The 24,575-nt window shown below is 48.4% G+C and overlaps 1 protein-coding gene across 1 annotated transcript in view; it reads right to left on the bottom strand.

Moving 5' to 3' along the window:
* Nucleotides 1-24,575, bottom strand: part of SETD2 (SET domain containing 2, histone lysine methyltransferase) — a 138,948-nt gene that overhangs the window by 35,791 nt on the left and 78,582 nt on the right. The window contains 3 exon segments of the mRNA XM_060248264.1: nucleotides 1,308-1,986; nucleotides 4,985-5,153; nucleotides 9,671-9,719. Coding sequence (XP_060104247.1) covers nucleotides 1,308-1,986; nucleotides 4,985-5,153; nucleotides 9,671-9,719 — 897 coding nt within the window.

Raw genomic sequence — 24,575 nt, 5'->3', positions numbered from 1 at the left:
GGCCAATGGCCCATCAAGTCCAACATTCTGTGTCACACAGTGGCAAAAATTTTTATATACACACATACACTGTGGCTAATAGCCACTGATGGACCTGTGCTCCATATTTTTATCTAAACCCTTCTTGAAGGTGGCTATACTTGTGGCCGCCACCACCTCCTGTGGCAGTGAATTCCACATGTTAATCACCCTTTGGGTGAAGAAGTACTTCTTTCTATCCATTTTAACCTTTCTGCTCAGCTTATCAAAAAGGTCTCGTTATTGAAACATCAGACTTGACAGCAGAGGTCCATCAGTGGCTATTAGCCGCAGTGTGTGTGTATGGATTTATTTCAAGGCTGAAAGTGTGGATCCATTTCAAGGCTAAAACTGTGTTATGCGAGAGTTGTGAATTGTATTTGGTGCATCACCCAGAGATTACATTGTAAGATTCTATATTTCAGGAGTGGCCAACGGTAGCTCTCCAGAGGTTTTTTGCCTACAACTCCCGTCAGCCCCAGCCAGCACGGCCAATGGCTGGGGCTGATGGGAGTTGTAAGCAAAAAAGAAAAAATCTGGAGAGCCACCCTTGCTATATTTAATATGACAATATGAAGGTGTTAGAAAATAGTCAAAGAAAATATTTAAAAATAATCATCAATTTCCTGAAACATGGCTTGGAACTCATTTCTGACCACTGCCTATTCTTTAGGTAGTCCAAGGAAGGAGATTCCATAACCTGATTGGGGAGAGCTCCATTCTACTGTTTCATCACTCTCAAGAACAGTCATGTGCCAGTGCAACATCTGGGAAACCTCCACTTATAATAATAATAATAAATTTTTATTTATACCCCGCCCTCCCCGCCAAGGCAGGCTCAGGGCGGCTTACGAAGGCATGATATAGAAATATCATGTTATGGCAATAAAACAAGATAATACAATCAATAAAGAAGATAATACAATTAAATATATAAATTAAACATTAAAATAGTTAATCTAAAAACAGTATAGCTTAATGCTGCTACAAGTCTCAGTTTGTACAAGATGGCTTGATGTTATTTCTAGGTTCCATCTTAGAAGGCTAGTTGGAAGAGGGCGGTTTTACAGGCCCTACGGAACTGATTAAGATCCCGTAGGGCCTGGACCTCCTCCGGTAACTGATTGCACCACTGGGGTGCCTTTACAGAGAAGGCCTGCTCCCGAATTGTTTTCAATTTGGCCTTCCAAAAACTGTGCCTCGCCCTTTGCTGCACTTCTTTCATACCTGACCTGGCAAATTACCTGGCAGGGCTTCTGCCACGAGCTTCAGCAAGGCCAACAAATTACCTGCACGATGGGCGGCGTGGTCTGAGAATACGGCGACGTGACCCCGTACACCGTCTGACACGCTTGTCCTTGGTAGTAAATGGCCGGCTGCGACTGCGCCGGGGAGTACGGCGGCTGCACCGCTACGGTCTGCTGGCTGGAATCCCAAACGCCATAGCTCTGCCCTTGCACCGGGGCGGGAGCCGGCACCGGCAGGACCGTGACGCTCTGCTCCTGGTGGACCACGGGATCGGGCTGCGCGACGTACTGCGGGGTCGACACCTCCAGGGTGGTCGCAACGTGCTGAACGACGGGCACCGGCTGAGGAGCGGCCAGGGTGGGCTCGATGGCGTGCCCCACCAAAGCCTGTGGCTGTTCGTAGGCCGCCGGGGAACACATGGGGTCCATGCTGGGGGTCGGGAGCAGCACCTTGCCGGCGTTCGGGTTGGTGGGATCCACGTAGGACTGCATGGGGTAGCCCGGGGGGTAGCCCATGAAGGCGTGGTGGGAGGCGCTGTAGGCCATGGAGTCGTAGGGGAGCGGGGAGGGCATCCCCAGGCTCTGCAGCTGCTGCTGCTGCTTCTGCGCTTCCCGCTGGGCCACCTCCTGCTCAAAGAGCTTCCGGCGCTCCTCCGTGGACAGCTTGTTGCGGTCCTTGATCCGCACTTTCTTCTTGGAGGTGGCGGCGGGCGTGTCGTATCTGGGGGAGGAGGAAAGGGGGTTGTCAGGCTTACGAAAAACTGGTGGGGAATGGCGGCTAAAGGAGAGGTGTGACCTAGAACACGGGGGGCCAAGGATAGCGCTCCAGATGTTTTTTTTGCCTACAATTCCCATCAGACCCAGCCAGCATGGCCGATGGCTAGGGCTGATGGGAGTTGTAGGGGGAAAAACATCTGGCAAGCTACCCTTGGCCACCCCTGACCTAGAAGATCCCCAAGTTGAAGTCCCATCTATGAAATGAGCAAGCGACTTCTTTCACGAACCTCGGGGGCCTGCCCTCTTGGATCTACAAGGACTGCGCCAACAGAGTCAGAAGATGGCTGCAAGGATGACTGAAATCATATTATGGGAAGTGCTTTAGGACAAACGAAGAGGCCTGCTGGATCGGGCCACAGCCTATCAAGACCATCAGGGCTTTTTTGTAGCAGGAACTCTGCTGCACATTGGACCACATCCCCCCCACCCCCGATGTACCCAATCCTCCATGAGCTGACAGGGCTCTTCATACAGGGCCTACTGTACGCTCCAGGGGGATTGCCTGCATCAGGGGAGTGTGGCCCAATGTGCAAAGGAGTTCCAGCTACAGTAAAAAGCCCTGAAGACCAGCTTTCGGTTAAAACAGCATCAGCCTGGCTGCCTCTAGGAAGCTCAAAGGCAGGAGCACTGCAACAGCCTCTTCCAGCCCAGGCTCTCCAGCGACTGAGAGTGGAGGAGGAGGAGAACGAGAGGATCATGATATTGGATTTATATCCCACCTTCCACTCCGAATCATAATCTCCATTATCTTCCTCCCGCACGACAGACACTCTTGGGGCTCAGAGAGCTCTCACAGAAGCTGCCCTTTCAAAGACAGCTCTGTGAGAGCTATGGCTGACCCAAGAGATATAAATCCAATATCATCATCTTCTTCCTCGGCTCCTGCTATGTCTCAGCTCCCTTCTGCTGCTAAGATTTGTTCTCAGGAAAGAAGGACACGCTGTGACCAATGCAAGAAAACCCCCAACCACCTCCGCCCACGCCCTCTCTTAATCCCAAATTCTATGCTGTGGCTTTTCCAGCCGGTTTAGCAGCAGAACAAGCGTGAGGCCGATGGAATGTTTCCCGAGAGGTATTATTTGGAAAATCTGAGGGCTTTTATAGGCAACGGCTTCTTAATCAGTTCCACTTGCTCCAGACCTGGCTTGAGACGTTGTCCATTTACATTTCAGAAACGAAGGGCGGAAACTGACAGAATGGCTTTCAAGGTTGTTAGAGACCCTTCCGTCAACCTGCACCCTTTTTCAAAGCAGATTCTGTAAAACGGGGAGATGTTAACTAATGTTAACAGAATGCAATTAAGTACTCCTCGACAGGAAGACATCTGCAATGCGCACAGCTGATCTGGTAGCCCTCCCAATTGATAAACCGCACATCTAACCCTTAAGACTGGTGAAGGCAAGTATGAAAGCAACTGGGCAATACCTGGTGAAAGCGAAGGGCCAAAATGAATAGGGCAAGGTGCTGGTGGTGGGAGGGTGTGTCATGACTGCATATATGCCAATCACCTCTCCCCTGCCCCTTGCTATCGTTTACCCATGGCACTGAGGCTGAAGGTCCAGCCAGTTGGGTGTAGTAGTTAAGTGTGCGGACTCTGGGAGAACTGGGTTTGATTCCCCACTCCTCCACTTGCACCTGCTGGAATGGCCTAGGGTCAGCCATAGCTCTGGCAGGAGTTGTCCTTGAAAGGGCAGCTGCTGTGAGAGCCCTCTCAGCCCCACCCACCTCACAGGGTGCCTGTTGTGGGGGAGGAAGGTAAAGGAGATTGTGAGCCGCTCTGAGACTCTTTGGAGTGGAGGGCGGGATATAAATCCAATATCTTCATCTACCTCACAGGGTGTCTGTTGTGGGGGAGGGGGAAGGGAAAGGAGATTGTGAGCCCCTCTGAGACTCTCCAGAGTAGAGGGCAAGATATAAATCCAATATCTTCTTCTACCTCACAGGATGTCTGTTGTGAGGAGGGGGAAGGTAAAGCAGATTGTGAGCCCCTCTGAGACTCTTCGGAGTGGAGGGCGGGATATAAATCCAATATCTTCATCTACCTCACAGGGTGTCTGTTGTGGGGGGGGGGGAGGGAAAGGAGATTGTGAGCTGCTCTGAGACTCTTCAGAGTGGAGGGCAGGCTATAAATCCAATATCTTCATCTACCTCACAGGGTGTCCTGTTGGGGGGGGGGGGGGGGGTGGGAAGGTAAAGGAGATTTTGAGACTCTTCGGAGTGGAGGGCGGGCTATAAATCCAATATCATCTTCTACCTCACAGGATGTCTGTTGTGGGGAGGGGGAAGGTAAAGGAAATTGTGAGCCCCTCTGAGACTCTTCGGAGTGGAGGGCGGGATATAAATCCAATACATTCTTCTACCTCACAGGGTGTCTGTTGTGGGGGGGGGGGGAGGTAAAGGAGATTGTGAGCCGCTCTGAGACTCTTCGGTGTGGAGGGCGGGATATAAATGCAATATCTTCATCTACCTCACAGGGTGTCTGTTGTGGGGGAGGAAGGTAAAGGAGATTGTGAGCCCCTCTGAGACTCTTCCGAGTGGAGGGCGGGATATAAATCCAATACATTCTTCTACCTCATAGGGTGTCTGTTGTGGGGGAGAAAGGGAAAGGAGATTGTGAGCCGCTCTGAGACTCTTCGGAGTGGAGGGCGGGATAAAAATCCAATAGCTTCTTCTTCGGTCCTAAAGGTGCCATTGAACTGAACCTTTATTTTAGACTCTATCGGTTCAGTCATTAAGCCAGTCCCATAGCTAACTATTAATCAATGTCACTTGGCACGATGTTTGAAGCAAGCTGCAATTGCCGTCTTTGGAAAGGAACCCCAAAACCACCCTCCTACACCGGCAGGCGGCTCTCCCTTTGTGTGATATCTCTCCCTGCAATTCCCTTACTGCTCAGAATAAGAGATGAGAGCGTTAAGAAGTACAACAAAATCCAGACTTGCCGGTCATCTGACCGCTTGGTGCCTCGCTCATACGCCGAAGGGGGTGACAAAGAATCTCTCCGCTTTTTCTTCTCTTTGCTTTGACTTCGCCTTTCGGGATCTCGCTCCCTGCTCAAGTTTTTCGGGGTAGCAGCTGGGTCTCGACCTGTCGTCTCTCGCCCTCGTTCTGCTGTTAAAAAAAAAAAGCAGGCAGGAGACATTAGGTACAGTATCGGCTGCGGGTCTAGCGCTATCCAGACGGGGACAGAGACAAACTTTGTTGCCAAGAGACGGAAAAATAGTTTAATGACTGGGCACGATCCAGCTGAAATGGAACACATCTAAGCCTCACCAAAGTACATTTCGCCCTCTTGAAGAAACTGATTTTTAAATGAATGACGCACTTTGCAAATCGGACTTTTTCGATTCCCACAATTGCAGTCACATTTACCTATTTGAGGTAATAATGCTATTTAATATGATTGAAATTTGCTCCCCCGCTGCCCCAGTTTATACTACAAAGCCTCAGTTTTTGGCAAAACTGAAAGCCTGAACCGGGAAAGTAAAAAAAAAAAAAAATCACGTCGAGCAGCAACAAATTGAAAATGTGTTTTCGATCTTGGCGGACTTGGCTGAACTGCAAAGTAACTTTGGAGGCTTCATAAATGCTTTTGGTTCTTTTGTTCTATTGCAAATTAGGTGAATAATACTAATTATATATAGATCCCAGTGTACTTTAATGCACCCTGTTTTTCTAAGGGCTGACTTGTATTATTTCTCTTTTAGAACAGTGTATCGGAATTTTTGGTTTTTTGTATTGACATACTCAAATGGGGGATTTGCCTGTCTTATTGCATATACCAAACTATCCTATGGCAAACGATATGGATGTTATAATCTCTTGAGTAAATATGCTCTCTATTTAAACTAACAAAGCCAGAACATTACCTAGATTTATGGCACTCGTACGACAGCAGTTTGCTTTTTAGCACCCAATGCTTTTTCAGCCGTTTTGTCCTGCACTAACGCACAGAGATCCTATTTGTGATTCTTTTTATCTGCTAAAAAACATTCCCATGATTCCACACTGCTGCTTGCCATTCCCATTTTGTCTGATGCAGCCTGCTTAAGAGCGTACGAAAGCTTACGTTCCGAATAAAACTTAGTTGGTCTTAAAGGTGCGCTTGTCTACTGCTTTGTACTGATTATATATCCTCCTGACCTTTACAGCAGCCTTGTACTTTAAAGAAAACGATTATTGTCACTGGAGATGGAGGAACAAAGGCAGAAACAGAATCGTTTAACATAAGGATACTCACAGCAAAATCCAGCGCATATTCCCTCAAACATGCGAGTGCCATCAAACCAGAGAAGATACTCTCAAGTTTGGTACCCCTAGACTTTTTGAAAACTTAAACGTGTACACGGAAGTCTGATTTGAACTGGAACCATAACGTAAGGAGAGGGATAAGTCTTCCCCCCCAGCCATTTCCTAAGATGTCTTTGAGGACCCATGTATTTTAAGGCATATCTCAATCCACATGCCCTTGTGTGCCAAATACAGTCAACTCGCATCAACCAGAGAACTTAGATGGGAGACCACAAAGGAAGCCCAGGAGTACTATGCAGAGAAAGGCAAGGGCAACCCACCTCTGTTTGTCTCTCACCTTGAAAATGCTATGGCACTTCCCACAATCAAACCTGGCTTTGCCATGACCGGGATTACTAAGAGCCAGTTTGGTGTAGTGGTGAAGTGTGAGGACTCTTATCTCATAGAACCGGGTTTGATTCCCCACTCCTCCACTTGCACCTGCTGGAATGGCCTTGGGTCAGCCATAGCTCTAATAGAGAGCCAGTTGGGTGTAGTGGTTAAGTGCATGGAGTCTTATCTGGGAGAACAGGGTTTGATTCCCCACTCCTCCACTTGCACCTGCTGGAATGGCCTTGGGTCAGCCATAGCTCTAATAGAGAGCCAGTTGGGTGTAGTGGTTAAGTGCATGGACTCTTATCTGGGAGAACAGGGTTTGATTCCCCACTCCTCCACTTGCACCTGCTGGAATGGCCTTGGGTCAGCCATAGCTCTAATAGAGAGCCAGTTGGGTGTAGTGGTTAAGTGCATGGACTCTTATCTGGGAGAACAGGGTTTGATTCCCCACTCCTCCACTTGCAGTTGCTGGAATGGCCTTGGGTCAGCCATAGCTCTAATAGAGAACCAGTTTGGTGTAGTGGTTAAGTGTGCGGACTCTTATCTGGGAGAACCGGGTTTGATTCCCCACTCCTCCACTTGCAACTGCTGGAATAGCCTTGGGTCACCCATTGCTCTAATAGAGAGCCAGTTTGGTGTAGTGGTTAAGTGCACAGACCCTTATCTGGGAGAACAGGATTTGATTCCCCACTCCTCCACTCGCAGCTGCTGGAATGGCATTGGGTCAGCCATATCTCTCGCAGGAGTTGTCCTGAAGGGCAGCTGCTGCAAGAGCTCCCTCAGCCCCACCCATCTCACGGGGTGTCTGTTGTGGGGGAAGGAGATACACTTGATCTTGGTCAATAGGCCGAGAAAGCTTCGCGCGGTGGCAGTATCGTAGCCAACGGGGAAGGAGATAAAGGAGATTGTGAGCTGCTCTGAGACGGATTCATAGAGAAGGGCGGGGAATAAATCTGCAGTCTTCTTCTTAACCAGCGGTCCTGGAATATTCTGACCTCCTTTTCGCCAGAACTTTATCTAAGCTTTCATGCACGACAAGGCACTTCAAATGATCCAATGCTTCAAACTCTTACTGCTCCCAAATTGTTCCAAGGCCATTTGAGAGCGGTAAGAGTTTGAAGTACTGGATTATTTGAAGTGCCTTGTCGTGAACGAAAGCTTAGATAAAGCTCTGGCAAAAACAAGGTCGTTCAGCAATGGTTTAGAGCTTTGGAAATAACACTGCTTATCGGAGGAGCTGCCTTCGGTCCGAAGTACATCTGCCTGCTGCATTCTTCAGTCCGTTCTGCATGTTGTTCAGTGTGCAGGCTTGTGGGCGTTCACTGAGAAGGAAGGAAGCGCTCCCCCTGTTTAAATTATTTTTCTTTCATTTTATTGGATTTATATCCTGCCCTCCCCGCCAAACTGGTTGTGAACTGTCCCTTTCTCGTCGCTTTGGTTCTGTTTTGTATGAGGTATATATTACGATGTGTTAAGGAAGAATTATTCTACATTTTTCAACCGTTGTAAGTGTGTGTATCTTTAAGAAACTGTCTGTAGACATTTAACACGCTTTCTCTCCCAGTCATTTAGAATCATAGAATAGAATCAGAATCACAAGAGTTGGAAGGGACCTCTAGGGTCATCGAGTCCAACCTCCTGCACGATGCAGAGAACTCACAAACACCTCCCCCTAAATTCACAGAATCTTCATTGCTGTCAGAGGGCCATCTAGCCCCTGCTTAAAAACCTCCCAAGGAAGGAGAGCCCACCACCTGTTCCACTGAGGAACTACTCTAATGGTCAGGAATCATAGAATCCTAGAGTTGGAAGGGACCTCCAGGGTCATCGAGTGCACAAGGCGGGAAACTCACAAACACCTCCCCCTAAATTCACAGGATCTTCATTGCTGTCAGGTGGCCATCCAGCCTCTGATTCAAAACCTCCAAGGATTTCTATCCATGAGACTCACCCTTGTTGCATACTGCTTTATAAACCCTGCAGAATTGCTGGAGATCTTGCAGGGCCTAGATTTCAGCTGGCAGAACCTCTCACCAGGCCAGTGCTGAAGCTAAAAAAGCTCCGGTTGAGGCTAACTGAAAACTTCTTGGTCCAGGAACCAGCAACAGGTCTTTGTCCAAAGAGTGTATACCAGTGGCAGGGGATACCAGGAGAGGCGGTCCCGGAGGTATGCCCTGAGCCTGCTCCAGCAGGGAGGGCGGGATATAAATAAAATGTTGATTGATTGATATGCTGGTCCCAGACCATGCAGGGCTTTAAAGGTCTGCTTTGGCTTTGCCGTGCTGGTGCCGTGACTGAGAATTTCTAGAAAGGCCACGCTGGTGCCTGAGCTCTCTCGAGATCTGCCAAAATAAATCTCAGCAGTCTAAACCACGTGGCTTAAAATCAGTTCTAAGTTCCCACAGTCTTAACTGCTGCAAAGTCAGTATTAGCTCATTCACGGAAAGATACCAAAGCTTTGGACAATTGAATCTTGGCTTTTTAAAGGTTTGGGACCACATGATTATGGACAACATTTCAGCAGGTTTAAATCGAGTCGATCCGTATCGAGCTCAACTAAATTTCATAGCGCCATTATGGTGACGACCTTCCTATCTGGCATAGTCCCTGATCCCCCCCCCCCCCCGCAAAAGCTCCATTTTTGTGGCCTGTGGAGCCACATGAGCTAAATGTGTACAGGTTGTGGGTTTTTAGTAAAGGCAAGCAATTTGCTTGAGAAAACAGACAAGGACCCCTTTTACACGGATTTGCTTGCAAAACGCTCCGTATATCGCAAAATAATAATCTGTACACTCCTTGTCTCCTGTCAGTGGGTTTTTGCCTTTGTGTGTTTTATCATTGCCTACATTGTATACCTTCCTTTTTTGTTTGTTTAATGATTACTAAATTTTAAATAAATACATAAATAAATAAAAAAGTTCCCACAGTCACTAGGCAGGCTCTCAGCCCGTCAACTGATCAGCGGATTGTATTGTAAAGAAGACGCTTGGCTGAGTACGTACCACTGGTCTCTTTCTCCACTTGACTCTTCTTCGGGATCCTGTACACCTCCTGCGGAACACACCACAAGAGCAAAGTGAGGTCTGGGTGCCGACTGAGGCCGAGACGCACACAGGTACAAAGATACAGTTTTGGCGGTTGCACAACTTATTACAGAACGCCTTCGCCTGGCATGCTGTGCCGAAGCCGGAGTGTTTTCTACAAGAAAAGTAAGTAAATGGGGGGGGGGGGGGGAGTCCAGGCAACTGCTCCGAAAGGCGACAGAGCCTTGCCTCCCCGTCCCACAGTGGAGCAGTGGCGTGATTTCAGACTTCACTTACCCAGATGACATACTGGCACAGGTCCCGGCAGTTTTGGTTCTGAATGCGCCAGGCCTTCTGGCTTCCCACCTTTACAACTCCGGTTTTAACAATTTTATTAATAACATACGGCAACCATGTCTAATTATATCCTTGCTATCTCTAACCCATATGATATTTTCCAATCCCCCCTCCCTCCGTTACCAGACTCCCACCGAGGTTATATACTTAAATTCAATTATAAAGGTACCCTTAACCAATCAAAGTTCAATGTCTTTCTTTTCTCGCATTCATATTAAAAAATTGTCCAATGTCTTTTTACATTCCACTCTTTCTCTATATATCCTCTAAATTTCTTCCACTCCTTTTTAAACACGTCCAAATCATAGTCTCTTAAAGTTCTTGTTAGTTTGTCCATCTCACGCCACGATAAAACTTTCACAATCCAATCCCATTTCTCTGGTATTTTTTCTTGCTTCCACAACTGCGCATGCAATGTCCTAGCAGCTGAGAGCAAATACCAAATTAAAGTCCTATCTTCTTATGGAAATTTTTCCATTTGTAATCCCAGCAGAAAAGCCTCTGCCACTTTTTTAAAGTCGTATCCCAACATTTTAGAAATTTCTTGTTGTATCATCTGCCAACTTCCCACCTTTACAACTTAATGGGCCAAGTTTGAAGTGAGAAAGTAGGGAAACCTTGTTCATAGGGGCCCTTTTTTCTAATCAATCAGGGTCAACGGGGCGGGATTTTTACCATGCAGCCTGTGATTTTTGTCATGTACCTTTGAAATCCCCACCCTTTTGGAGCCTGTGGGCATCTCTGGAAATGTGGCATGCCCTGGTGGGGGAAGCCAAAAAAGAGGCTGCCGTGGAGAGGTAGAGACAAGCAACACGATGGCTGCCGCAGCTTCCCTTTGGTCACGGGGTGAAGATCCTGGTGTGGCGGCGGCTGCTGCCAAGCCATCCTTTTAAAAATCCTGCATGAGCCAATCAAATCTCTGACGGCCCATCAGAAGCCTTGCTAGGGGGGGAAAGCCTCACCCAGCTCCTTCCGCTTTCTAAAATCACCTGGCGGCCGCCATCTTGGGAACCCCGGTTTTAAAATGTTAAGATACTTTGGTGGCCCATGAAAGGGCAGAAAGGCAGGATCTAGATTTTGAGAACTAAAGCAGTTGGTGAACAGAGCCTGGATTTCAAAGAGTACTGGGCGTTACATTTTTTTTTTTTTTACCATGCATAAAATGAAAACCCTTACGCACATTTAAGTCCTGGGAGGAAAAAGCAGGAGATAAACTCTGAACCGCTGGCTGAGAAAGAACTGTTCTGCCAGACACGCAGCTGAACTTATCAACCTGAAGAGTCTTTTCTTATTTTAGAAAGATACCTTATGCACAGCACAGAACATTTTTCAAAGGGGGTGGAGTCGACAACACCAATTCCTGACCAGTTCTAACTAATTCCAGCATCGCTGCACCATAAAGGTCTATTCAGTGGGTGGGGCTTACTTCTGGGACATACTCTTCCGGCTAGAAAAATTCATAAGAGGTCTGTTGATGGCTACGAGTGATGATTAGCAAAACAGAATCTCCGTGTTCAGAAGTCCCTCAAATACCTATTTATACCCAGCCTTTCTGCCCTCATTTATACCCTGCCTTTCCTGCCCTCGTCGGGGCCGACGAGGTGGCTCACAAATTAAAAGCAAACATTAACGAAAACACGTCTGAAAAAAACCGCCCAATCTCAGAAGGGGGAGGGGAGGGGAGCAGGTCCTCGGAAGACGACCACAGCCATCAGGTAGGTTTGGTAAGGGAAGGTGCTACTTTCAAATCCTCCAGGTATGTCAGTTTTAAGCTATACAAGGCTTTGAAGGTCGTCAGCCCCCTGAATGGTCCCCCCCCTCCCCAAAAAAAAATCAGGAGCCAATGCACATGGGCCAAGATGGGAATATGGTCCCACCGACTAGCCCCAGTCAACATGTTGTTGGAACTCTCTGTCTGGGGCAGTGATGCTCTGTATTCTTGGTGCTTGAGGGGCACAGTGGGAGGGCTTCTAGTGTCCTGGCCCCACTGATGGACCTCCTGATGGCACCTGGGGGTTTTGGCCACTGTGTGACACAAGAGTGTTGGACTGGATGGGCCATTGGCCTGATCCAACATGGCTTCTCTTACGTTCTTATGTATGGGGCAGTGATGCTCTGTATTCTTGGTGCTGGGAGGGGGCCACAGTGGGAGTGCTTCTAGTGTCCTGGCCCCATTGGTGGGCCTCCTGAAGGCACCTGGTTTTTTTGGCCACTGTGTGACACAGAGTGTTGGAGTGGATGGGCCATTGGCCTGATCCAACATGGCTTCTCTTACATTCTTATGTCTGGGGCAGTGATGCTCTGTATTCCTGGTGCTGGGAAGGGGGCACAGTGGAAGTGCTTCTAGTGTCCTGGCTCCATTGGTGGATCTCCTGAAGGCACCTGGTTTTTTTGGCCACTGTGTGACATAGTGTTGGACTGGATGGGCCATTGGCCTGATCCAACATGGCTTCTCTTACGTTCTTATGTCTGGGGCAGTGATGCTCTGTATTCTTGGTGCTGGGCGGGGGAAACAGTGGGAGTGCTTCTAGTGTCCTGGCCCCATTGGTAGACCTCCTGAAGGCACTTGGGTTTTTTGGCCACTGTGTGACACAGAGTGTTGGAGTGGATGGGCCATTGGCCTGATCCAACATGGCTTCTCTTATGTTCTTATCCTGGCTGCAGCAAGCTGCACCAAAAGCAGTACGAGATGCAACCACAAAGGGAGAGAGTTTGCCCTCCAATCACTGCTTAAGAGGCTTTCAGGGGGTGTCTGGCTGGCCATGATGCACTATTCAGATCCTGGCAGACAACCTAGGCCTCTGGTTAGCCACTGCATAAGACATAATGCTGGACTAGATGGACCACTGGTGTGATCCAACAGGGTTTTTCTGATGTTCTTACCTGAAGAAGGCCTAGATCTCTCTGCCCTGTTGTTGGCCCCCTGGATTAACTGGCTGGGTACTGTGTGAAATGGATGCTTGACCAGATGGACCCCTCACTGGGCTGATCTAGAAGGACTCTTCTGATGTTCTCTCTGTCCCATTGTTGGCAGTCCAGAGGAACTGGTTAGTCACTATGTAAGACAGGAGGCTGGACTAGATGGACCTTCACTGGTCTGATCCAGCAGGGCTCTTTTGATATTCTTACCAGGGGAAGGCCTCTCTGCCCTATCACCAGCCACTTCAGAGGAACTGGTTGGCTGCTGTGTGAAACAGAATGCTGGACAAGATGTACCACTGTTCTGATCCACGAGGGCTCTCCTTATGTTCTTATCACTAGACAGGCCAAGTGTTTCTGCTGCCATTCATTTAGGATGGGGCACTTTCTAAAGATGTTGTCAAGGTTTTTTTGAGGGGGGGGGGATTCTCTCCATTTCTAGCGCGGGGGGTGGGGGGTGCTGCCTGCTGAGAAGCGACATGCCATTATCACTCCTCCTAACCTGGAAAAGTTCAACTGGAAGGCTGGATTCAATCTATAGGTATGTCTCCACCTGGCCTCCCATTCCTTAGAAGTAGGCTGCTGTTAATCTCCTTAGTCAAGGTAACCACGGATTAAATTTACTCTTTCTAGCTTTTCCATTCAATTTTTACAAAACACAGCAAGCTTGTGCAACGCAGTGTTTGGACTAGGACCCAGGAGACCAAACTGTCTTTCTGCAAGGCAGGCCACTCAGTCACCTTAACCTCCTCATTATGCCCTCAACCCACGTCTCAGGATTGTTCTGAGAAGGATTGCAGATTTATGCCCTGCCCTTCTGTCTGAATCAGAGACACAGAGCAGCTTACAAATCTCCTATATCTTCTTCCCCCGCAACAGACACCCTGTGAGGTGAGTGGGGCTGAGCGAGCTCTCCCAGAAGCTGTCCTTCTCTGCGAGAGCTATGGCTGACCCAAGGCCATTCCAGCAGGTGCAAGTGGAGGAGGGGGGAATCAAACCTGGTTCTCCCAGATAAGAGTCCACCCACTTAACCACTACACCCAACTGGCTCTCTATTAGAGCTATGGCTGACCCAAGGCCATTCCAGCAGGTGCAAGTGGAGGAGTGGGGAATCAAACTTGGTTCTCCCAGATAAGAGTCCACCCACTTAACCACTACACCAAACTGGTTCTGAGGGGCTGTGGCTCAGTGCCAGAGCACGTGCCTTGCATGCAGAAGATACAGCGTTCATTCCCTGGCATCTCCAGCATCTTTTGTAGGAAGTGGGTGGGGCTTTGTAGGAAGTGGGTGGCGCTGGAGATTTTGTTGGCTGCCCATTTTTTTAAAAACACTGCTTCGGCAGCAGGTGCCAACACAACACAGGGATCTTCACTGCGGAAGCTTTCACACATGCCAAAAAATGCAGTTTCAATCCACTTCAGCGACCGTTTGCAAGTGGATTTTGCCATTTCACACAGTGCAATCCAGCTGTAAAGCGGACTGAAAGGGCGTCACACATGCGTGGAAGCACTCTGCGACTGATAAGCTAAGACAGCCTTTTTGTGGCCGGCTCCGCTCCCTGAGTCAAAATTCCAAGGGTGTCCACAAGTTCAAGAAGGTTGGGGATCCATGGGGTAGACAATGCTGAGCTGTATGGACCAAAATGGGGCTGCTTCCTATGTAGATAAAACGGAGAGCATAAGGATATACTCTATCCTGGGCTCCTTAAAAGAAGGCTGGGTTAGAAATGTAATTTTAACAGAGGAGACCTTTTTAAAGATCTGCTCGGGTTTCCAACCATCCAGAATGACTTAAGAGTCATCCACAAAGTTGGCTATTGACTCTAAATAATTTGTGAACACGAGAGAGAGCAGCACTCATAGAGGGGAGGGCTTAAGGGAGCCAAATGTCTGCACCAAGTCGGCAGTAAAAAATTTTGTTGTTTTATCTGCAATTCCCGACAGGCCTCTCCATCATACCTCTGCCACCTCACTGTCCCACTGCCATTCCGAGTGGCTAATATTCTTTTAATCTTTAGCATATTACTCTTCAAACTTTTTTCAAGGGTTGCCTCCTCATAACTTTTTTTTTTTGGCTCAGTTCAGCCATGCTGGCAAATCAGTCAATGTTCTGTTCTAGTTCGGGCCTAGTTAAGCTTGCTTGTCGATCCTTTTATGGACCAGATCCAAGCGGGTGGCCGTGTTGGTCTGAAGCAGTACAACAAGAAGATGATGATGATATTGGATTTATATCCTGCCCTCCACTCCGAAGAGTCTCAGAGCGGCTCACAATCTCCTTTCCCTTCCTCCCCCCACAACAGACACCCTGTGAGGTAGATGAAGATATTGGATTTATATCCTGCCCTCCACTCCGAAGAGTATCAGAGCAGCTCACAATCTCCTTTCCCTTCCCCCCCCAACAGACACCCTGTGAGGTAGATGAAGATATTGGATTTATATCCCGCCCTCCACTCCGAAGAGTCTCAGAGCAGCTCACAATCTCCTTAACCTTCCTCCCCCACAACAGACACCCTGTGAGGTAGATGAAGATACTGGATTTATATCCCGCCCTCCACTCTGAAGAGTCTCAGAGCAGCTCATAATCTCCTTTACCTTCCTCCCCCACAACAGACACCCTGTGAGGTAGATGAAGATACTGGATTTATATCCCGCCCTCCACTCCGAAGAGTCTCAGAGCGGCTCACAATCTCCTTTCCCTTCCTCCCCCACAACAGACACCCTGTGAGGTAGATGAAGATATTGGATTTATATCCCGCCCTCCACTCCGAAGAGTCTCAGAGCGGCTCACAATCTCCTTAACCTTCCTCCCCCACAACAGACACCCTGTGAGGTGGGTGGGGCTGAGAAGGCTGTCACAGCAGCTGCCCTTTTAAGGACAACTTCTGCCAGAGCTATGGCTGACCCAAGGCCATGCCAGCAGGTTCAAGTGGAGGAGTGGGGAATCAAACCCGGTTCTCCCAGATAAGAGTCCGCACACTGAACCACTACACAAAACTGGCTCTCCTACACCAAACTGGCACTTGGAGCACACGAAAGCTTACGTTCGGAATAAAACTTGGCTGGTCTTAAAGGTACACTTGACTCTGACTTTGCTCTGTTCCTTTTATGGACTGTTTTTCTATCCCACAATTCTTCCACACAACTGCCTTTATTAAGCAACTCTTTTTAACACTGATAGTGGCTGGCTTTACTGGTGCAATTATGTTTCCAATCTAGGGTGTATGTATATAGATATATTAAAGGGGCATATTTTGTTATGTTTTTCTTTTGGTTAGTCACTGAGCGGATTGTGACAGCTAAACAAATGAATAAAAAGGTTTGCTACTACACGAGCCTTGAAGATCATTTAGCCTTGCATTCTTTCTCCATCGCCTCCCCTCACATGTAGAGAGATGATCAGTAATTTCCAGCTTTGTGGTAAATCAGAGTTTGTGCTGTATTTTTAAGTTTTCTAGTACACAATACCGTTTTTGAGACACAGTGACCAGAACTGCACACAGCATTCCAAGTGAAACTGCACTATAGATCTCTACCAGGGGTGGCCAAACTTGCTTAATGTAAGAACCACAGAGAATAAATGTCAGATGTTTAAGAGCCGGAAGGAAGGAAGGAAGGAAGGAAGGAAGGAAGGAAGGAAGGAAGGAAGGAAGGAAGGAAGGAAGGAAGGAAGGAAGGAAGGAAGGAAGGTGATAGATAGGTAGATGAGGGGGACAGATGAGGGGCACAGAGAGGGACTGTCAAGCATGGCAGAATTCCGCTGGTAATTGATTGTTTTAGGGTCCTCCAGAATGCTGGCCTGTGAAATATCATGGAGGACCAAGGTCTATTAACTCTGTTATTCTTTCCCCTCATCCCTTCTTGCTTTATTGCTTGCGAAGCAAAAGTAGAGAGAAACGAAACTAACTTGAGAAAGAGTAATCAGCACCTTCCCATACATTCCTGCTAGGGAGTGTGGCACATCTGGGGAAAGCAAGGACGGAGTCCTGATAACGCCATGAGAATGTAGACATTTATGATAGTTTATGTGTGAGAGCGCATCCCTCGCCCCCGCCTTTTGGAATCCTTTTGAAGTAGGCCTTAACAGTATTGTATCAATGTATCTTTAGCATCACTCTCAAGAATCTGTTACACTGAAAGTATCGGTCTATCAATAAACGTAGTTTTGTATCAAACCTGACTCCTCTTTGAAACCGCTTGCCTGACAGGGACAGATGATAGATCGATGGGGACGGAGGTAGAAAGAAAGCAACTTTAATGTTAAATGCATTCTCTAATCCTCTGGATGACTAGGCTTGGAGAAGTGATTCAAAAAGAGAAATGCCTTCTCCAAGCCAGCTGACAGGGTGGTGGGGGCTTTGAGAGCCACACAATATGTGTGAAAGAGCCACACGGGGCTCCTGAGCCACCATCTGGCCACCCCTGATCTATACAGAGGGATCAGAATATCATTAGGGTTTGTAGAATCTTTTGGGCTCAAGTGCCATGTTCTACTGGAGAAAGTTTTCCTTCCAGACGTTTCATTCTCAGCTGCGGAGAACATCCTCAGTGGCGTTGCAGCCGGAGCAGGCGCTCAGACCTTCTTGGCTGCTGTGCATTGAGTGGGGCCAGGGCTGCTGGAGAGCTGCTATTTCTAGGCTGGAGGGGGTGTGATGAAAGGGCAATTGGTTTGTGGATGTGCCCATTGTTTGGTGGGGCTTCCTGGAAGGGAAGTGATAAGGAAACTGGCTGTTGAATGTGACCATTGTTCTGTGTTAATTGCTGGGAAGGTTGGAAGGGGTTTGAAGATAAGGAAGATGGTTGTTGACTGTGCTCAATGCATAGCAGCCAAGAAGGTCTGAGCGCCTGCTCCGGCTGCAACGCCACTGAGGATGTTCTCCGCAGCTGAGAACAAAACGTCTGGAAGGAAAACTTTCTCCAGTAGAACACGGCACTTGAGCCCGAAAGATTCTACAAACCCTAATGATGTTACCAGCCGTGAAAACCTGAAATCTTTGATCAGAATATCGGTTCTTTTATTCTCACTCCCTTTCCTAATAATCCCTAACATAGAGTTTTCGCCCTTTTTCACTGCTGTAGGTTGACATTTTTACTAAACACTGGGCTGAACTATCCACTGTGACCCGAAGGTCTTTGCCCCCTCAGTCTCCGGTTCAGACTCCAATGTTTGCTGACACCGAACTTCATCACCCATCATTCAAGATGGGTAGTCATGTTAGTTTGTCTGTAGCTGCGGAAGAGAGCAAGAGGCCAAGAGCACCTTAAAGGCCAACAAAATTTGTGGCTGGGCAGGAGCGCCTGTGAGTCACTGCTCGCGTCATCAGAGATGTCCGGATATCTGAAGAAGTCAGTCGCGACTACCCTGCCATGGGTGGTGTTAGCCTTTCAAGCGCTACTGGGATCTTTCTCTCTTCGTAACTTGAGAGGCAGCTGGGTGTCGTGCAGGGGTGGCCAACGGTAGCTCTCCAGATGTTTTTTTACCTACAACTCCCATCAGCCCCAGCCAGCATGGCCAATGGCTGGGGCTGATGGGAGCGGTAGGCAAAAAACATCTGGAGAGCTACCGTTGGCCACCCCTGGTGTAGTAGTTAAGTGTGCGGACTCTTATCTGGGAGAACCGGGTTTGATTCCCCACTCCTCCGCTTGCAGCTGCTGGAATGGCCTTGGGTCAGCCATAGCTCTGGCAGAGGTTGTCCTTGAAAGGGCAGCTGCTGTGAGAGTCCTCTCAGCCCCTCCTACCTCCAACCATTTGGGCCATAGGCTCCTACAAAGTTGCCCCCCCCATGTAAGTTCTCATGCGACTGCATAGAGCAGGGGTGTCGAACATGCAGTTCGGGGCCGAATCAGGCCCCCGGAGGGCTCCTACCAAGCCCCCGACCAACTGGCTGTCATCTGCTTCCTTCTCCCTTTCTCTTGCTTTCTTCTGCGTAACAGCTTGCTTTGCAAGGCTTGCTCGATTGCACAGGAGATACAGAGCAAAACCTCTATTTTCTCCATTGGCTGAGGCTCCTCCCGTGGGAAGGAAGGAGAGGAATAGCTTGCTTTGCCAGGCTCTCTCAACTGCAGAGCAGAGCTACTGAGCCAAGCCTCTCTGTCTTCTATTGGTTGAGGCTCCTCCCCTTCCCAGTCCCCCAGGGAGGAAAGGAAAGAGCCGGAGCTTCCTTTGCCCAGTTCCCTGGTTCCAATGGGAGAAATACAAAGGAAGCATCTTTAAGACCAATGAGTGCTAATGTTTTAAGCATGTTTTAAGTTTTTAAAAAATATATTTGTGTTTGTCCTTGTTCTTTATAAAATTTATATTTCTGCTACCTAGTCTTATAGGTGACATGGCCCGGCCCAAAAAGGTCTCATTTATGTCAGATCCGGCCCTCGTAACAAATGAGTTCGACACCCCTGGGGTAGAGAGTAATGAAGCTACACCTCCTTGCTTCTTGGCATAATTGCTTTAAGTGTCACAGGAGCTGGCTCGACTATTTTCTCATTGCTGCTTAGACTGGGCCAGTCCCTCCCACCTTACCCCATCCAGGTGGCGAGCAAAAGCAGAGCTCTTTCAGAGAGCTTCTGGACTCCACCAATTAAGGCATATTTTGCTAGCCACCCCCCCCCCCCCTCCAATTCTCTTCTTCCTGCTTTTATTTTAGGGCTGTGCTTTCTTTTCTATTGCCTACTTGTTTTGGTTTTGTTTCACTCTTGGTGTCTTTTCTGAGTATAAAGATCGTGACTGCAGCTTTTTGTCAAGGGGAAACCCAGATGGCCTCAACACTATACTTCCCCCCCCCCCACCCACTTGGAATTTTGATTGGGAATGTTTCCTGGGATGTGTCTGTTGCTTTTCAGTATTTCTACTGCATCGTCCCTCTGGGTTCTTTCACAATACTGCCTTCAGCAGCACCTTACCAGGGGTGTCAAAGATGGGAGTTTGGGGGCTAAATCGGGCCCCCGGAGGGCTCCTATCAGGCCCCCGAGCAACTGGCTGTCATCTGCTTCCTTCTTCCTATCTTTTGCTTCCTTCTGCATCACAGCTCGCTTTGCAAGGCTTGCTCAATCACACAGGAGCTACAGAGCAAAACCTCTATTTTCTCCATTGGCTGAGGCTCCTCCCTTGGGGAGCCCCAGTTTGCTTTGCCGGACTTGGCTCAATTGCACAGCAGAGCGACTGAGCCAAGCCTCTTTTCCTTTTATTGGCTGAGGCTCCCCTCGCCCAGTCCTCTGGGGAAGGAAGGAAAGAGCCAGAGCTTCCTTTGCCCAGTTCCCTGGATCCCATGGCAGAAATACAAAGAAAGCATCTTTAAGACCAATGAGCGCTAACATTTTAAACATGTTTAAAGGTTTTTAATTTGTATCTGTGCTACCTAATCCTAAATAGGTATACACATGGCCTGGCCCGACATGGCTGCAATTTATTCACAAGAGCAGGAACCTGAAAAAAGTCAGGGCTGCTGATGCAAAGAAACAATGGTAAGTTCCAAGTTCACTTTTAGTTAACATTAAACTAGGACATGCAAACTACCTTTTGGGCAAGTTTGCATGCACCTATTGCCTCTCTGCTCAGAGAAGAGAGAGAAAAGCAAGGCTCAAGTGTCAGTCCATCAACAAACTGGGCTTAATGAAACTGCTGAGCAGTCAGGTTAGAAGAGATAAAAGGGAGTCCTTCTTCACCCAAAGGGTGACTGACACGTGGAATTCACTGCCACAGGAGGTGGTGGCGGCTACAAGCATAGCCAGCTTCAAGAGGGGATTGGATAAACTTATGGAGCAGAGGTCCACCAGTGGCTATTAGACACAGCTTATTGTTGGAACTTCCTGTCTGGGGCAATAGTCTGTATTCTTGGTGCTGGGGGGTCAACAGTGGGAGGGCTTCTAGCATCCTGGCCCCACTGAAGGACCTCCTGACGGCACCTGGGTTTTTTTGGCCACTGTGTGACACAGAGTGTTGGACTGGATGGGCCATTGACGTGATCCAACATGGCTTCTCTTATATTGTTCTGTCTGAGGCAGTGATGCTCTGTATTCTTGGTGCTTGGGGGGGGGGGGACAGTGGGAGGGCTTCTTGTGTCCTGGCCCCACTGATGGACCTCCTGATGGCACCTGTGTTTTTTGGCCACTGTGTGACACAGAGTGTTGGACTGGATGGGCCATTGACCTGATCCAACATGGCTTCTCTTATATTGTTCTGTCTGAGGCAGTGATGCTCTGTATTCTTGGTGCTTTGGGGGGGGGGGGGGGGACAGTGGACTGGATGGGCCATTGACCTGATCCAACATGGCTTCTCTTATATTGTTCTGTCTGAGGCAGTGATGCTCTGTATTCTTGGTGCTTTGGGGGGGGGGGGGGACAGTGGACTGGATGGGCCATTGACCTGATCCAACATGGCTTCTCTTATATTGTTCTGTCTGAGGCAGTGATGCTCTGTATTCTTGGTGCTTTGGGGGGGGACAGTGGGAGGGCTTCTACCGTCCTGGCCCCACTGATGGACTTCCTGATGGCACCTGTGTTTTTTTGGCCACTGGTCACCGCACCTAAGAAAGGATATTATAGCATTGGAAAAAGTGCCGAAAAGGGCAACTAGAATGATTAAAGGTTTGATACATTTTCCCTATGAAGAAAATTTAAAACGCTTGGGGCTCTTTAGCTTGGAGAAACGTCGACTGCGGGGTGACATGATAGAGGTTTACAAGATTATGCAAGGGATGGAGAAATAGAAAGAAGTCCTCTTCTCCCTTTCTCACAATAAAACAACTTGTGGGCATTCGATGAAATTGCTGAGCAGTCGGGTTAATACGGATAAAAGCAAGTCCTTTTTCACCCAAAGGGTGATTAACATGTGCAATTTACTGCCACGGGAGGTGGTGGCGGCTACAAGCATAGCCAGCTTTAAGAGGGGATTGGATAAAAATATGGAGCAGAGGTCCATCAGTGGCTATTAGCCACAGTAGATTTTTATATATGTCTGTATATATGTGTGTGTGTGTGTATATATATACATATATATATATACACACACACACACACACACACACACACACACACATATATTGGCCACTGTGCGACTCAGACTGGAGGGGCCATTGGCCTGATCCAACATGGCTTCTCTTCTGTTCTTATGTGACACAGAGTGTTGGACTGGATGGGCCACTGGCCTGATCCAACAGGGCTTCTCTTATGTTCTTACGTGACACAGAGTGTTGGACTGGATGGGCCACTGGCCTGATCCAACATGGCGCCTCTTCTGTTCTTATGTGACACAGAGTGTTGGACTGGAGGGGCCACTGGCCTGATCCAACAGGGCTTCTCTTACGTGACAAAGAGCGTTGGACTGGATGGGCCATTGGCCTGATCCAACATGGCTTCTCTTCTGTTCTTATGTGACACAGAGTGTTGGACTGGATGGGCCACTGGCCTGATCCAACAGGGCTTCTCTTATGTTCTTACGTGACACAGAGTGTTGGACTGGATGGGCCACTGGCCTGATCCAACATGGCGCCTCTTCTGTTCTTATGTGACACAGAGTGTTGGACTGGATGGGCCACTGGTCTGATCCAACAGGGCTTCTCTTATGTTCTTATGTGACACAGAGTGTTGGACTGGAGGGGCCACTGGCCTGATCCAACAGAGCTTCTCTTATGTTCTTATGTGACACAGAGTGTTGGACTGGAGGGGCCACTGGCCTGATCCAACAAGGCTTCTCTTATGTTCTTCTGTGTCACAGAGTCTTGGACTGGATGGGCCATTGGCCTGATCCAACATGGCTTCTCTTATGTTCTTATGTGACACAGAGTGTTGGACTTTGGGGGCCATTGGCCTGATCCAACATGGCTTTTCTTATGTTCTTATGTGACACAGAGTGTTGGACTGGATGGGCCACTGGCCTGATCCAACATGGCGCCTCTTCTGTTCATATATGACACAGAGTGTTGGACTGCAGGGGCCACTGGCCTGATCCAACAGGGCTTCTCTTACGTGACACAGAGCATTGGACTGGATGGGCCATTGGCCTGATCCAACATGGCTTCTCTTATGTTCTTATGTGACACAGAGTGTTGGACTGGATGGGCCACTGGCCTGATCCAACAGGGCTTCTCTTATGTTCTTACGTGACACAGAGTGTTGGACTGGAGGGGCCACTGGCCTGATCCAACAGAGCTTCTCTTATGTTCTTATGTGACACAGAGTGTTGGACTGGAGGGGCCACTGGCCTGATCCAACAAGGCTTCTCTTATGTTCTTCTGTGTCACAGAGTCTTGGACTGGATGGGCCATTGGCCTGATCCAACGTGGCTTCTCTTATGTGACACGGAGTGTTGGACTGGAGGGGCCATTGGCCTGATCCAACATGGCTTCTCTTATGTTTTTATGTGACACAGAGTGTTGGACTGGATGGGCCACTGGCCTGATCCAACAGGGCTTCTCTTATGTTCTTATGTGACACAGAGTGTTGGACTGGAGGGGCCATTGGCCTGATCCAACATGGCATCTCTTATGTTCTTATGTGACACAGTGTTGGACTGGAGGGGCCATTGGCCTGATCCAACAGGGCTTCTCTTACGTGACACAGAGCATTGGACTGGATGGGCCACTGGCCTGATCCAACAGGGCTTCTCTTATGTTCTTATGTGACACAGAGTGTTGGACTGGAGGGGCCACTGGCCTGATCCAACAAGGCTTCTCTTATGTTCTTCTGTGACACAGAGTGTTGGACTGGAGGGGCCATTGGCCTCATCCAACATGGCTTCTCTTATGTTCTTATGTATGTGTGTATGAAATGATTTTTCATGATTTCATTGTATTCTATTTTAACATCATCTATTTTAACTGTTGCTAGCCGCCCTGAGCCCGATAGGGGAGGGTGGGATATAAGAAATAAATTTAAAAAAAAAAAACAGTAAACCCTCACCTTAACAGAGAGGACAACTTCTAGCCAGTTGAGATCGGGGCTAACAGTAAAACAGCTTTATTTCTCCAAAAAGACGCAATACATTTAATGCAACAGCGATCAAAGAAGCACCAAACTTCCTGGCTTCTTATACTAACTGTATTATTTAACCTGGGAATGGCTGCCTGAGCTTTATTACAGTGAAGGCTCTACATACCCATCTGTCTCTGGGTCACTTCTGAGACCACTCCCCCCTTTCTTCTGCCTGTTATTGCTGTTAAGGCCAAATAAAAACATGTCTCTGAAGTGGAAGAGGGGCCGATTCGATTTATTAAGGCTGGCTGGGGGGTGGGAAGCAACTGCGTGCGAATGAGAATGGGTAATAACAAAACGGAAGGCGAGGGATGCCCTTCAGTCCAACACCTACGGCTGCTGCTGCCTTTTAAAAAAATGAAAAGCTACTCTGTGGGAAATCGGAGCCGCCCAGCCTCTCTTTACCAGGCAACACAAGGCACAGACACGCTGCATCTTCTCTGCTCCTCTTCCCTGGTCTGTGTTTCCTATAATCTTCTCCCACAACCTGTGTCCTCACAGGGCTCCTGTCTAACGAGTGCTGGGCACTGAAGCGCATTCCCAAAGTGATGTTCTGCTCATCAAGCTCTTAGGGTCTTACTTAGCCCTCACGGGGTTTCCCATTCCACTGGCTGGGCATAACCAATGCCAAGAGAAGAAGCTGTCTG

This window comes from Heteronotia binoei, chromosome 10 (genome assembly GCF_032191835.1).
Source record: "Heteronotia binoei isolate CCM8104 ecotype False Entrance Well chromosome 10, APGP_CSIRO_Hbin_v1, whole genome shotgun sequence".
In the NCBI taxonomy this organism is placed as follows: Eukaryota; Metazoa; Chordata; class Lepidosauria; order Squamata; family Gekkonidae; genus Heteronotia; species Heteronotia binoei.
The sequence above is the reverse complement of the archived record's forward strand: the minus strand, read 5'-3'. Positions and strand labels throughout refer to the sequence as shown.